A 15777-nucleotide genomic window follows, 5' to 3' on the forward strand; every position below is an offset into this window, starting at 1 on the left:
GTGCACGCTGATTGGTCAGCGTGCACGTTGTAAATCGACTTATACTAATGGAAAAAGGTCCGGTCGCCCGGGCTTTTTCCATTAGTATAAGTCTTTTTTAAAACACTGTCTTGCTATGTTAAAGGAGTTTAACATTGCGATACAGGTTTAAAAAAACAACGGAGATCTCCATTGCTTTTTTTAAAGCTGTCTCGCTATGTTAAACTCCTTTAACATAGCGAGACAGTGTGAAAAAAGCAACGGAGATCTTGCTTTCTCCATTGCTTTTTTTTTAACCTGTCTCGCTATGTTAAATGGGCTTAACATAGCGAGACAGCTTTAAAATAAGCAACGGAGATCTCCGTTGCTTATTTTAAAGCTGTCTCGCTATGTTAAACCCATTTAACATAGCAAAACAGTTTGTAAAAAGCAACGGAGATCTTGCTTTCTCAGTTGCTTTTTTCAAAACTGTCTCGCTATGTTAAATGGGTTTAACATAGCGAGACAGCTTTAAAATAAGCAACGGAGATTCTCCGTTGCTTTTTTTAAAGCTGTCTCGCTATGTTAAACCCACTTAACATAGCGAAACAGTAAAAAGCAATGGAGATCTTGCTTTCTCCGTTGCTTTTGCCCACAGCTCTGATGTACTGCGTAGGCATACGCATGCGCAGTACATCAGAACTGCCGCAGATTACCAGACAGCTGCGGAAGGGCAGCAAGGAGGCATTATACAATGCCATTATTTAAGAAAAGTAATTTTTTTTTTCTTAAATAATGTCATTGTATAATAGCAATAACCCACTTCTGGGTGTGGGTAATGCTGGATTTACCCACACCCAGGCGTGGGTTATTGCTATATTATCCTACATAATATGGATTACAAAGTCTTTAAGTACAAGGTGGCAATAAACTCAAAATACTATTTGCCATATACAGTATGTGAAAACTGTGTTATCTGCCTTTAACCAAAATACATCAAGATAAATTTGTATTCTTTTAATCTAGGATTACACTTTATATATGAGGGGTTCATAGTATGTTTTGGTCCCCTTAGTCCTCATTATTATCGGTCTAGCCCCTAATGCCCCACGTTCATGCTGAGTCTATCAGTCATCCTCTTACCACCCTGGATTTACTCTGCTGTGTTGCTGGGTACAGTCATGAATTATTAGGGTATCCTGCAGGCTCACATGTCTGTGCTTCCATCCTGTGGAGAGTTTATTATATGCTCTACCCATTTTCCCTATCCCTGCCCCCAACAACCATATAAGGGTAACTTCCCCTCTTTGGACCATGCCTTCCCTTAGTAAGCATCACCACCGCATTCCATGAAAAACACGTTTCTAACTTGTTTTCTAAGAAAGGCAACTCATACAGATATTCTGTCGTCTGAGCTGCTATCATACCTTATTCTTTTTTCCTAGTTCCCTTCTTTTATAAAACTGATGCACAGAACCTTCTTTCTCCTTTCATAGATAGATAGATAGATAGATAGATAGATTAGTACTAAGCTAACTGCCCTTGCAAGCCATTTTAAGCTTAGCCAATTATCCCTTGTGAGACTCAAATCCTGCACCTTGTGTTTGTAAGGCAAACATTTTAACCATTAGGCCACCCTCCCACCTCCTTCATTAGTTTGCTCTTCCTCTATTTTAGTGAGAGCTGGTAAGAGTAAACACTACTCTCTCAATTTCTTTTTTCTATTCTCAGTTGCTCACTCTTTGCAAAGGATTCATCTCAACTTTTACTTTCTCTCTTATTTACACATGACAGCTACCCAGAGTCTTCCCTTACTTGAGTTTTCTGCCATGAGCTGACAGAAATGTGTTTAGAACTCTCTAAGATAATATTAACCCACTTTAACTACACCAGTAAAATCATTCTTAATATATTTCATCACCAACACTCACCTACTGCTTATAATTCTTCATTTTTGTGACCCTCTATTTTGACATACAGAAAATGTAGGTTGCACATTTGCTGTACCTCCTAACTATACTCCACAGCAATACAGTCTCTCAGCGAGCAATTCCTTCCCTTCAGCTCTATCATTCACTTTTCTTCCATGTTTTGCAACACTTTTAGGTTGCACTACTTTACGATGTAACACTTTTTCTTCTACTGTTTCTGTGCCTACAGGATGCTCTACCATAGATATATGTTTACATCTCTCTTTAAACAGAGTTTGGGACTGAACAAGTTTTTCTCTTATTATCCTTAGTCAAATTGTTGCACTTTTGGAGCTTTCTAATCTTTGTTGGACTCATGCACTCTTATAAGTGTGGGTAGTAGTTGCTCCCCTTTTTTCAGATATGTAGTGGTGCATCTATAGGCTTATTCACTTGCTGGTTTACCTCCCCACACTGATACAGTGGTCCGTCAGAAGGAATACCTTCTTCCCACTGCCTCCACAAACCTTTAAAGTGGGGTAAATCTTTCCCTATACAGCAAAAGGATGAACTACCATTCCAAACAGTTTACAGCTCTACCTGAGGAATGAGGTACTAATTCCTAACCCCAAAGATATGGACAACTTCAACTGCATTTTTTTTTTCAAAATTAACAACCCTCTTTTTATACTGTGCTTTTAGAAGTGTGACCACACTTCTTGAATCTAGCAATCCTTTCATCTCTCTGCTACCAATTAAGACATTGCACTTAATTAGGTCTGCAACAGCAAAAGGCTATTACAACTGTTCTTGCAAACAATTTAACACATTTCAAAGGCTCAATATGATCATTAATAGCAATATGTCCATTGGTTACAGTTTTCACAGGTATAACAGTGTTACCCATACTAGCACAAAATCTTGCTATGTGGCCCCTTCTTCCACATTTAAAACAACTTGTGTCTACAGTTTATACGTTTTTACCAGAATCTGAAATATGCTTAGTCAGAGGTCTAAAGTGTTCAGTTTTAGGCACAGCTTTACTGTGCAACTATCTCTGCTAGCACAATAAGATTTTCAGTGTCTTTACCATTAGCTTGAAACACATACTTTTATAAAGAAAGAGCAAACCCCCCTTAAATTATCAATGGCCAGCATTTCTATCATTTTACCTTTAGTATGTTGACTCAAAGGACCTAGCTATACTTTTATTACTAAATTATACCTTAACGTTCTGTTAGGAGAAAATGTATAGGCATGAAACATGTGAGTTTGTGTCTCAGAAGTAACATCAGCTCTGGCTGTTTTTTACTTTTTCACAGTCCAGGTGCTCTGTGCCTTACATGTCCATGAAGGTTTTTAAAGGTTCCTCAGTTAACAGAGTGGAGAGGATTCCAGCTCAGTTACTCCAACCTCATTTCAAGGAGCTGAAGTACCACTCAAACGCTACCAGGTACACTTCAAGGTCTTGCTCCTTAGTCGGGTGTTATATCGATGGAACATTTTTCTATAGCAGTGGCTTTGGCAACTAATACCAAATTCTCAGCTGCAGCAGCAATGGCTTGTAGTAGTTTATTCAACAGTCCTCATCTTGCCAAAAAGGAAAATACAGATGCACTGCATGCAAAAGCTTCCAGCACACACCACAGGGCTGTCTTCCCTTTAGGTGAAGAACAACTTGCTTAAACAGTTCTACTCACAGTGCATACCACAGAAAAACGACTTTGTCAGCTGAGAAAAATATGTTCAAAGAAATGTACTTCGTGCATGCAGCAAAATGTATACATTCATTACGTTTGGCATGAAAAGATGTGCCAAAAATATGTCTACAGACCCAACCAATGTGTAAAACAAAATGAAGTAGAAACCAGTGGTCTATAGCACAATGAGGTTTTATTAAGCACCATTCAAAATGACAGTGCAGGCTCTTCTCAAATAAACAAGTAGAGCATCAGAAACAACAAAAAATACCTTTCTATGGTAGTCTCACTTCAGAAGTGACACAGTCTCACACATTAAGTCTCCAGAATCTTTCTGGTAGCTCTCCTCTTCTGAATTCTGAAGACAGTAAAATGCCTAGGTTTCTTCAGACATCTTCCACAAGGCCTGTCTGTTCAGCAGTACATCATCCAGGACCATCGTCTTAGGCACAAACATATTCCTTCTTCTCAAGATACTGACTTCTCTAATTAGCAGGCTACAGCTCTGCCTGTTTGCACCATACCTTTTAAAGTTGCAGTTCTGCTTACAATTATCTGCAACAGTTTGATGCACAATATTTATAGCAACAATATCTACATTCTTTTTTAACATTCCAACAATATTCTGACATACCAATCAGCATAAGCTTCTACACTGTGTTACAGTACATACATACACACACACAAACATATATATATATATATATATCACACATATACATTTCCTACATACACACACACACACATATATATATATATATATATATATATATATATATATTTCTAATAACTATGTTAGTTCTTTGTGTAATACTACACTGAGCACTGACAAACTGAACCAAAATACCTCAACTATACAGAGCTTTGTCAAACTCAGCAAAACCCTTAAAAAGAAATGTAAAATATCCAAAACTGTTTTTGTGGGGGAGGGGCAAGCCCCTCTGCAACCCCCACATCTCCTGCTACTTATATATACCAACTTTGAGATTACACAACAGTTGGGAAGATGAGTACCCCCCTTTCCTCACTTAATGCTGATCTCAGCAAAGACTCGCAAGTCACAGAAAGACAGTGTAATTGAATGCAGCATATCCACTCACTTAAACTGATAAAACACATCATACTGCATATAGGCAAAAATTGTATTTATTCATGTTTAGTTTCCAGCATTTGAACAAATAACTTTTGAACTAATGCCGCAAAATGAATTTTGACTAATGTACAATCCACGTAATGAATGGAACCCTATATACACACATGCACATCATATACGAACACACACATTACTTATATATATATATATATATATATATATACATATATATGTATATATATATATATATATATATATATATATATATATATATATATACTTATTGTCTCTTCAATGAGTGAACTGCTACTTAAGCAAATACAAAAAGTGCAATCATTTTAGATCAAATCTATAAACATTAAAACACAAAAACACAAAAGATTAAAAAGAACATTTTTTGTAGAGAACAAAACTCTCCGGACCCCCAACACCCTCTGCTAATTACTTATACCAACTCTGAGATCGCACAACAGTGGGGTAAGAACAAATTCCCAGACCCTGCTGTTCTTTTGTACGGAAAGCAGCAGAAAGGCTGAAAAAAAAAAAAGACTAAGAATTTTCGCTCTTATGAACATTCACTGTTACAGACTGCAGCTGCATGTGTGTGTGTGTGTGTGTGTGTGTATATGTATAAACACACACACATACACACGTCTACATGTACGTGCATGCATGAACATACACACACAAACTCATGCGCATGTCTTTATATACTCTTGATTTCTCATACATCTGTCCCGAATACTTCTAGTCGCTGTCGAGGTTTTGTTTGAAGAGTTTTTTTCAAATATGCATAAAAATGCATTCCTTACCTCAATGACTTCATGGTCTTATTTGGTAAAACTACAAGGTGCCTGGGCTCATAATATGGACTTGAATTTTTGGAATCATGTGTGTACATGCGTGAAATTCTAAGACCCTAGAATGCCTGCAGCTGCAAGCAAGATGGAAATTTCTGAAGTAGTGTAATTAGTTATTAGCACTGCATGAAGTTCTGGTATTGGGCTGAAGCCCAGCATTACATTTGCAAAGTAACTGGATTTGCTGAGTAGCTGTACAATATATGTCCAAGGACTTTTAACCTCTTACAGTACTGTTGGCAATGAGCAAAAGAAAGTTTGAGAAACACTGCAGTTGGTGGCATTTCCTGGAGTTCTGTTGCTGGTCTTAAGTGCTACATCACATATGCAAAAAAAAAAAAAAAAAAAATCAAGTTTGGTTGCCAAGGAAACACTGTGGAATGCTGGGTGTAGTAGTTCTGCATGAATCAGTATGGTGGCTTTAATGCCAACTTCATGGATGGAAAGCAATAAAATCTGCTATACTAACTGCTGCAGCACCATCAAAAAGCACTACTTTTGTCACACCTTTCAGAGTCTTTACCACTGCTCTTATTAATTTTTATTAATTTGCAGGTGGTGGTGCTGCGGTAGTGTTGTTGCCTCACAGTAAGACGCTGTCCGGTTCGATTCTCAGCTAGATCGTCTTGTGTGTGGAGACCTGCGTGCATGGGCGTACCTTCGTTGAAGGTTGTGTCAGGGCTGGTAACTCAGCACGTAAAAATCAACTACCAATCATTAGCGGACCGGAGTTCCGCTGTGGCAACCCCTAAAAGCCGAAAGACACAAAAACTGTTCCACTGAAATACATTGTGGATGTACATCTACACAATACATCACAGAAACAGCAATAATAAACACTCAACACCATCACCCAAGAAAACTTACTCGCCCTTCCTGTAGGATGTTTTTCAGCAGAGGAATGTGGTCAGACGTCAGGTCTCTCAGTGACTTCAAATCCCTTCTGTGACAAATGGCTATCAAGTACAAGTCATCCATCTGCATGAAGGATAGAACTCAGATTAAAATGTTATCTTTCAAGCATGCATTCAAAGAATCAATCCAGAAATGATGCATCAATGTTCTGTAAATTTTCAACAAATGGCAGGATCCAGGACCCTCAATATCTATATATTCAGTTTAGAAATTGGTATAGACAGGCTCCAAAATGTCACCATTTTCAAATCAAACAATGTAATTACATTTTTTTTGTATAAAACAAAAGCATGTTCATATGGGCAACCGAAAATGTTCAATGGGAAAACAAAGCTTAAAGGCCATTTTAACCTCTAGCAAAGTACACTAGCCTGGCAAGAGAGCAAACATATATATGTGCCAATTTACTCTAGTCTTTTTCTTTACTGCTACTTGTTCAAGGAGGGCACATGCAGCATCATTACCCCTTGTCCTTACAAGTGACTTACTAATACTCTAAGACAGGAGAGTCAGAAAACGTGCTGGTGGGGGCGGAGCCTAGATGGCCATCTGAGAGCAGTGAATTCTGAGAGCTCCATAAACTAGTATAATAATATAGGAACATTTTATTATTTTCAAGTTTAAAACATCAGCAATCTATAGTTAAACTACTATAATACATATATCAATTTTGGTGGAGATTTACAAAAATGTTCCTGTCAAGTAACTTGGAGATATACTGAGTCACTGAATATGAACAACTCAAGGAATTCTTACTCAGATGCTGCTTTGAAAAAAAAACTGCAATTGATGACATCTACCTTACAGGAATTATCTTTGAAGATGGATGCTTTAAAAATTACTTAGAAAACCTTAAATTAAATTCTCAGAAACAGACTGATACTCTTAAGGAACTTTTACAGCAACACTATACAAAAATAAATATAGAGACTTCTCTAAATGACACTGAAGGGAGACTCAAAGAAGAAGAACTACAAAAAGAATTTCTGCTTAAACAGAATACATGGCTGCTTAATAAAACAGATGACTTAGAAAAAGTAAAGTTTTGTACCTACCATAAATGTAGATGTTAGAGTGTATACACTGCTGCAGTCATTACACTTGGGTTATCCTGCCGTCAGGCGGTTCCCCAGTCGGCCTGAGTTCCAAAGTCTTGGTCTGGCGTCGGTTGCTGTCGCCTCCTCCCTGACGTCAGTGCGACAGGGGTATATAAGATGCAGCCGACGCCATTTTCTTCAGTTTTTCTTGCCCCAGATGTCAGGTGCCCCCAAAGAGGTAGGCAATTCAAACTGCTAATAAAATATACATAAGAAAAGCAATCAACAACTTTCAGTTACCAGCAAATACTCCCCATAGGTAGCAAAGGGTAGAAGACATAGGTACGTACCAGCAAGTAAGAGGGGAAGGAGGGAGGGTAACCTGGACTGCAGCAGTGTATACACTCGAACATCTACATTTATGGTAGGTACAAAACTGTACTATGTTCGTGTTACACTGTTGCAGTCATTACACTTGGGAAAAATCCCAAAGCTGAGGTAGGGTGACTGGTTTTATAAGGCATTAGGGGTGGCTATAAGGCCCTGCAGCACTGCAGTGGCGAAGTCAGCTCTGGATTTAGAGTATAGAGGCAGATGGTAATGCTTGGTGAAGGTATGCACAGAACTCCAAGTTGCTGCTTCCAAAATATCCTTGGTAGGTACTCCTCTGAGGGAGGCAGTTGAAGTGGCTGTTGCCCTGGTGGAGTGAGATCTAATGCTGTTAGGTACAGGTTTCCCATGATGTGTATAGCAGAAACGTATACAGTGTCCTATCCATTTTTAAATAGTCTGTTTTGAAATGGCTTTTCCCTGTGCTCCTGTAGCATATGCTACCAATAATTGCTCAGATCTTCTGAAAGCTTTGGTTTTGTCCAAGTAGAAGCTTAACTGCCTGTGTATGCCCAAAGAATGCAGTAGTCTCTCCCCTTTATTCTGTGGATTTGGATAAAAAGTTGGCAAGTGAATAGTTTGGTTTAGAGTCACACTTGATATCACCTTTGGCATAAACATAAGGTTAGTTCTTAAAGACACCCTGTCTTGGTGGAAAATGATGAAAGGTTCCACTGCCATTAGTGCCTGTAATTCTGAAACTCTTCGTGCTGATGTTATTGCCAGGAGCAGAGCAGTTTTCCAAGAGATATATTTTAAATCTGCAGTGTTAGCTGGCTCAAAAAGAGGTAAAGATAATTTTTCCAACAGAAAGTTGAGGTCCCAAGTTGGAGTAGGTGCTCTACGGGGCGGTCTTATGTTTTTAGCCCCTCTGAGATACTATTTTAGCAAAGGATTAGAGAAAATTGGTGGATCCGTGTTGTACTGAGCAGAGATGGCAGAGGCGTGGATCTTGATGGATGAAAAGGAGAGGCCTTTGTCCAGCATCTCATTTAAATATTGTAGTATCTGAGGAATATTTGGGACAAGAGGGTCAAGGCTGTGAACCTGGTTCCAGGCACAGAATCTCTTCCATTTATCCAAATAGGCTTTCCTGGTACTAGGCCTTCTGGCCTCCAGAATGACATCCATAACAGCTTTGGAGAGAGGCATTGCTTGCTTGACTAAGGAATCTTCCATGCAGCCAGGTTTAAAGTCTTTAGCTGGCTGTGGAGTATCTGATTGTTGTGCTGAGTCAGCAGATGTGGGATTTGAGGCAAAATCCAGGGTGGTCCTTGTGCTAAGTTCTTTAAGATTGGGTACCAGTGCTGGCTTGGCCAGTCTGCAATCAAGATCATCTTGGGCTCTTCTTGCCTGGCTTTTATGAGTACCTTTGGAGGGAGAGGTAGTGGTGGGAAAGCATATACTAGTAGGTTTTTCCAGCTGAATGAGAGGGCATCCACTTTCCATGCTTGTGGATGGTAAGTCCTTGTGCAGAATTTCTGTAGCTGCCAGTTCATTGGGGATGCAAACAGATCTATGTCCGGGCTCCACCATTTCTGTGTTATCATTCTGAATATTTGTGGATTCAATTCCCATTCGTGGGGATCCATGATGTTTCTGCTTAAGTCGTCTGCCAGTGTGTTTCTCTCTCCTGGCAGGAATTGTGCTTGCAGATGAACTTGATAGTTTATAGAGCCGAGTTCCACAAGGTCATGGCTTATCTGCAGAGGGGATAAGAGTGAGTTCCCCCTTGCTTGTTTATGTACCATATAACCGTGGTGTTGTCTGTCTTTAGTAGTAGTTGTCCTGGATGCAGCAGGTCCTTGAAGGCTATAAGGGCATTTTGTACAGCTAGTATCTCTGTAATGGAGACACAGTGACGATAATGCTTAATGGCTCTGAGGAGCCTCCAAGATGATTCTCGGCAATGAAGTTTTTGGTTTTAAAAATATATATATATATATATAAAATAAAAGGGCTGTTTTAAACCACATGTACACATATTGATGGGCTCCCAACACTTTAACTCATTAAGTTAATTCTTGATTAAAAAAAAATATATATATATTGATATATGTATATGTATATATATATATATATATATATATATATATATATATATATATATATATTTAAAATGTATTTTGGTCCAAAGACATTAAGGACTTGCATGAGAGTGGAAGTCTGAGTTATTATGAAAGACTAAGAGCACTTGGTCTTGTGTAGTACCCTTTGCAATGGTCTGGGAGGTGAGCTTGCTCGAATGTGTTGGGCATATGGGGATAGCTGATTCTAGGGGTGTTTGGGGTCGCCGGGAATTGCTGAAGAGTCACTGGACTTCCTATATGGAAATATCTGTGGGAATGGAGGGTGTGTTGAGTGGTTCACTGACAGAGTGGCCACTGCATGGAACGGGCTGGTAAAATGGAACAGGACAAATATTAGTTTGGATATTTTAAGAACAGCCTGGAAACACGCCACATGAATTAGTGAATGGTATTCTGGCAAAACTGGATGGGGATCATTGCCCATGCTTAAAGTACTGATATGTGTGTATGTAAGGATGGAAATATACTTATAACAAATAAGAAACTAAAAGGGTCTCATAATTTAAAGTCTATGGACTGTATAAACATGCCTGGAAGAAGCGAATAATAAGAATAAACATTACAGCTTGTGGTCTCTCAAATAACTATGCAACAGCCAAAAAAAAAAAAAAAAACACACACAGAATAGTTATGTAGTATATGATTTTAGTAAATCTAGACATAAAGTATATAATCGTCATATAAGATGAAGCAGTCTGCTGAATTTAGATATTAATGACAGGATTTAATAACATCGAGCTTGTGTATAATAACACTACTGTCTTAACATGTCATAAATGACATACACTACACTGAATATCAAGGGGAAGCATGATGATTTTTTTATATAAGTAAATATGCATAACAAGTCATGTAATTGCTTTAACTTGAACTGTAGTTTTTGTAACCCATCTTGACCATATATAATACTTAAGCGGTTACCAAGATAACTAATGTTTTATACATGACATCAAACTGACAATGTTGTTCAAAAGAAACAACAGAAGCCTGAAATTGAAATGTCACAGAATGTAACAATCATATTCTGAACAAATAGTATTAAATTGACAACAGACATTCAATTTAATAACATGGGCTTGAGTATAATAATACTACTGTTTTAACTTGTCATAAATGACATACACTAACTGAACATCAAGGGGAAGCATGATGATTTTCTCATATAAGTAAATGTGCATAACAAGTCATATAATTGCTTTAACTTGAATTGTGGATTTGTAACACATCTTGACCATACATAATACTTAAGCTGTTGCCAAGGTAACTAACTAATGTTTTATACAGGGCTCAGTCCTGGGCCCCCTCTTGTTCGGCATTTATTTTTCTGAAGTGCAGGCAAACATAGGGGGATTGTGGCTGACAAAATTTGCAGATGACTGCAAACTGGGCACCATAATTGACACTCCATCAGACACAGACATCCTCCAGAAAGGTCTCATAGAAATGGATAACTGGTGCCAGAGCCATGGCCTTAAGCTAAATGCCAAAAAATGTATAGTCATACCCTTTGGGAAAAACAAGGTAACCCCTAATTACCACATAGGTGGTAATCCATTAAACACGGAAGAAGTTATCAGGGACCTGGGGACCCAAGTTGACAGTAACCTCTCTTTTGACACTCACATTGCCAAAGTGGTTAGGAAGACCTTCTACATTGCCCACCTGATCATGAAGGGATTCACATCCAGATCAGGAGAGGTCATTGTACCCCTATACCGTCTGCTCAGAGGTGATCTGTGCCTGACATACAAGGCCATGTCCAACCCGGAATTAATGGACATGCTCCACCTCAAAAAATCCAAATCCACCAGAGCCACGAGAGCAAGAGACTTAAACCTCAACATGGATATAAATAGGACGTGCTGGAGGGACAGATTCATCACCAAGAGACTCCCTACACTATGGAACAGAATCTCAGTCCATGTGAGGCAGAGCCCCTCACTGACTCTGTTCAAGAGAAATCTTGACGAGTGGATGGGAGATCGTAGGTTTACCCCGGGAATCATCTCTGTATCACTGCTGGACAGAGGCACAGCAAACTAATGGGTATAGTATTCTCATCCTAAGGGGTGGTGAAAGCCACACACGCTCTGGCTAGGCTTTTAAATGCCCCAGGGCAGATAGCCTAGTATGAACCTATGAACCTATGATATCAAAGTGACAAAGTTGTTCAAGGGAAACAACATAAGCCTGAACTAGGAATGTCATAGAATGTAACAATCACATTCTGAATAAATAGTATTAAATTGACAATAATCACTCAGTTTAACCTTTGCTGATTATACAGAATAGAATGTTGCCATTTAAATCTAAAAACTTTCAGTATATGCCACAAAATGGCAATTTATGAATATGGAAATGGAACTTGTAATCATTACTCATAATAAGTGAATTTGCTGTTTTTAACCTATAATTTCACTCATTTTATAATAAGAAATGATATATGAAAATCCTTATGTGTAAGAAATGGGGGGGGGGGAGAGGGAGGTACTGATAATTAAAATGCACTAACTTTCATCAATGTTTACATAAAAATAACTTGATGCTTTAAGTTAGCAACAAACAAAGTGATTACTTAAATGCTGGCAAACAATCAAATATAACTTCTGATATATCCAGTAAAATACACTGTATTTTAAACATTAGGCATAAATATTATTACCATCTATTTATATTAAGTAATACGTTTTGAAAGACTTCATCAATAAGGGTGAATATGTTAAATAACTTTCATAACCTTACTATTTCAAAGAAAACTCAGCTTATGATTATAACCAGTTCTAACAAAAACACTAACAGTCAATTCACTATCTACTCCACAAATGCTACTCCAATTTCTCCAGTGGCACAGGCTAAGCTATTGGGAATAACCATAGATTCCCACCTAAAATTTGATAGTCATCTGAACTTAACTATTAAAAAAGTACATGCCAAACTGGGGTCACTCCACCGTATCAAACCATTTCTTACCAACAACACATGATCAGCCATTGCTCGCTCCCAACTTCTATCCACCCTACTCTATGCATCTCCCATTCTGACTAATCTCAACAAAACTGAACTAAGAAAAATGGAAGCTTGCTATAACAGAATTGCCCACTTTGCTGCAAATTGCTCATATAGAACTCATCACTGTACTGCTTTGAGACAGCTCCACTGGCTTGAACTTCCCAACCTCCTAACATACAATCAGCTCTGCCTCTGTCATTCTATCTATTACCTCCCCAATAAGTGTCCTGCCCTCAAAAACCTAGTACAACATCACTCAGCCAAAAGGCCTCTTAGATCATCAAGCAAACTACTACTAGAAGTCACCAACAGCCACAATAGCTTTGGAGATGCACTATATAGTAGTTCGGTGGCTAAAAAATGGAACTCTGTCCCTACTAGCATTCAAAACACATCATCCAAAGCCTCCTTTAAAGACCTCACCAGGCAACATCTCAAGCAAAGTTGGCAGTGCCATGATTGCTCCCCAGGCTAGTGAAAGCGGATAACATATACATACTAAATCTAGAGCAATTGATAATAGTTTTTCAATCTTACTCACAAACACTGGCTAATCTACAATGTATGTACTGTACCTGTGTACTATGTATGTATTCTACCTACATTCCAAAGTTCAGCCGTACACCACAAATCTATTACTTACCTTTATTTTTTAAATTAATATTTTTTTTTATTGTTCTCTCCACTGTAACTGTTTGTGCTGCATACCACTGTAAAAACATGTCTCTTGTAATTTGTGTGTATACTGATTATGTCTAAATAACTAAATGTGTCTGTAATTTTTCTTTGTGGAGCTATTCTCCCCGGGCCTCTGCTGAAAAAGGGCCTTTTCGGCTCAGTCAGACACCCCCGGTTAACAAATGTAAAATAAATAAATAATGAAAGACTAAGAGCACTTGGTCTTGTGCAGTACCCTTTGCAATGGTCTGGGAGGTGAGCTTGCTCGAATGTGTTGGGCATATGGGGATAGCTGATTCTAGGGGTGTTTCGGGTCTCCGGGAATTGCTGAAGAGTCACTGGATTTCCTATATGGAAATATCTGTGGGAATGGAGGGTGTGTTGAGTGGTTCACTGGCAGAGTGGCCACTGCATGGAACGGGCTGGTAAAATGGAACAGGACAAATATTAGTTTGGATATTTTAAGAACAGCCTGGAAACACGCCACATGAATTAGTGAATGGTATTCTGGCAAAACTGGATGGGGATCATTGCCCATGCTTAAAGTACTGATATGTGTGTATGTAAGGATGGAAATATACTTATAACAAATAAGAAACTAAAAGGGTTTCATAATTTAAAGTCTATGGACTGTATAAACATGCCTGGAAGGAGCAAATAATAAGAATAAACATTACAGCTTGTGGTCTCTCAAATAACTACGCAACAGCCAAAAAAAAAAAAAAACACACAGAATAGTTATGTATATGATTTTAGTAAATCTAGACAAAGTACATAATCGTCATATAAGATGAAGCAGTCTGCTGAATTTAGATATTAATGACAGGATTTAATAACATCGAGCTTGTGTAAAATAACACTACTGTCTTAACATGTCATAAATGACATACACTACACTGAATATCAAGGGGAAGCATGATGATTTTCTTATATAAGTAAATATGCATAACAAGTCATGTAATTGCTTTAACTTGAACTGTAGTTTTTGTAACCCATCTTGACCATATATAATACTTAAGCGGTTACCAAGATAACTAATGTTTTATACATGACATCAAACTGACAATGTTGTTCAAGAGAAACAACAGAAGCCTGAAATTGAAATGTCACAGAATGTAACAATCATATTCTGAACAAATAGTATTAAATTGACAACAGACATTCAATTTAATAACATGGGCTTGAGTATAATAACACTACTGTTTTAACTTGTCATAAATGACATACACTATATTGAACATCAAGGGGAAGCATGATGATTTTCTCATATAAGTAAATGTGCATAACAAGTCATATAATTGCTTTAACTTGAATTGTGGATTTGTAACGCATCTTGACCATACATAATACTTAAGCTGTTGCCAAGGTAACTAATGTTTTATACATGATATCAAAGTGACAAAGTTGTTCAAGGGAAACAACAGAAGCCTGAACTAGGAATGTCACAGAATGTAACAATCACATTCTGAATAAATAGTATTAAATTGACAATAATCACTCATTTTAACCTTTGCTGATTATACAGAATAGAATGTTGCCATTTAAATCTAAAAACTTTCAGTATATGCCACAAAATGGCAATTTATGAATATGGAAATGGAACTTGTAATCATTACTCACAATAAGTGAATTTGTTGTTTTTAACCTATAATTTCACTCATTTTATAATAAGAAATGACATATGAAAATCCTTATGTGTAAGAAATGGGGGGGGGGGCGGTACTGATAATTAAAATGCACTAACTTTCATCAATGTTTACATAAAATTAACTTGATGCTTTAAGTTAGCAACAAACAAAGTGATTACTTAAATGCTGGCAAACAATCAAATATAACTTCTGATATATCCAGTAAAATACACTGTATTTTAAACATTAGGTATAAATATTATTACCATCTATTTATATTAAGTAATACGTTTTGAAAGACTTCATCAATAAGGGTGAATATGTTAAATAACTGTGTGCTATAATCTTTTACTGAGGTTTTATATAGGATACATCCTACTTTACTAAGACTGAATGAGTCTATATTAGAACCACAAATGTCCTATTCAGCGAATACGGAATCATCGACACATATTAACCGAACTGCGAATACAACGAATGCCCTAAACCGTGAAATTCAAAATCTTGAA

At 37.7% G+C, this 15777-nt stretch overlaps 1 protein-coding gene across 1 annotated transcript in view; it reads right to left on the reverse strand.

Moving 5' to 3' along the window:
• Positions 1–15777, reverse strand: part of DCPS (decapping enzyme, scavenger) — a 757077-nt gene that overhangs the window by 140598 nt on the left and 600702 nt on the right. The window contains exon 5 of the mRNA XM_044080812.1: positions 6389–6499. Coding sequence (XP_043936747.1) covers positions 6389–6499 — 111 coding nt within the window. The remainder of the gene's footprint in view (positions 1–6388; positions 6500–15777) is intronic.

The sequence above is a fragment of the Protopterus annectens genome, chromosome 8.part0, assembly GCF_019279795.1.
Source record: "Protopterus annectens isolate FY-2018-M chromosome 8.part0, PAN1.0, whole genome shotgun sequence".
NCBI classification, from domain to species: domain Eukaryota; kingdom Metazoa; phylum Chordata; order Ceratodontiformes; family Protopteridae; genus Protopterus; species Protopterus annectens.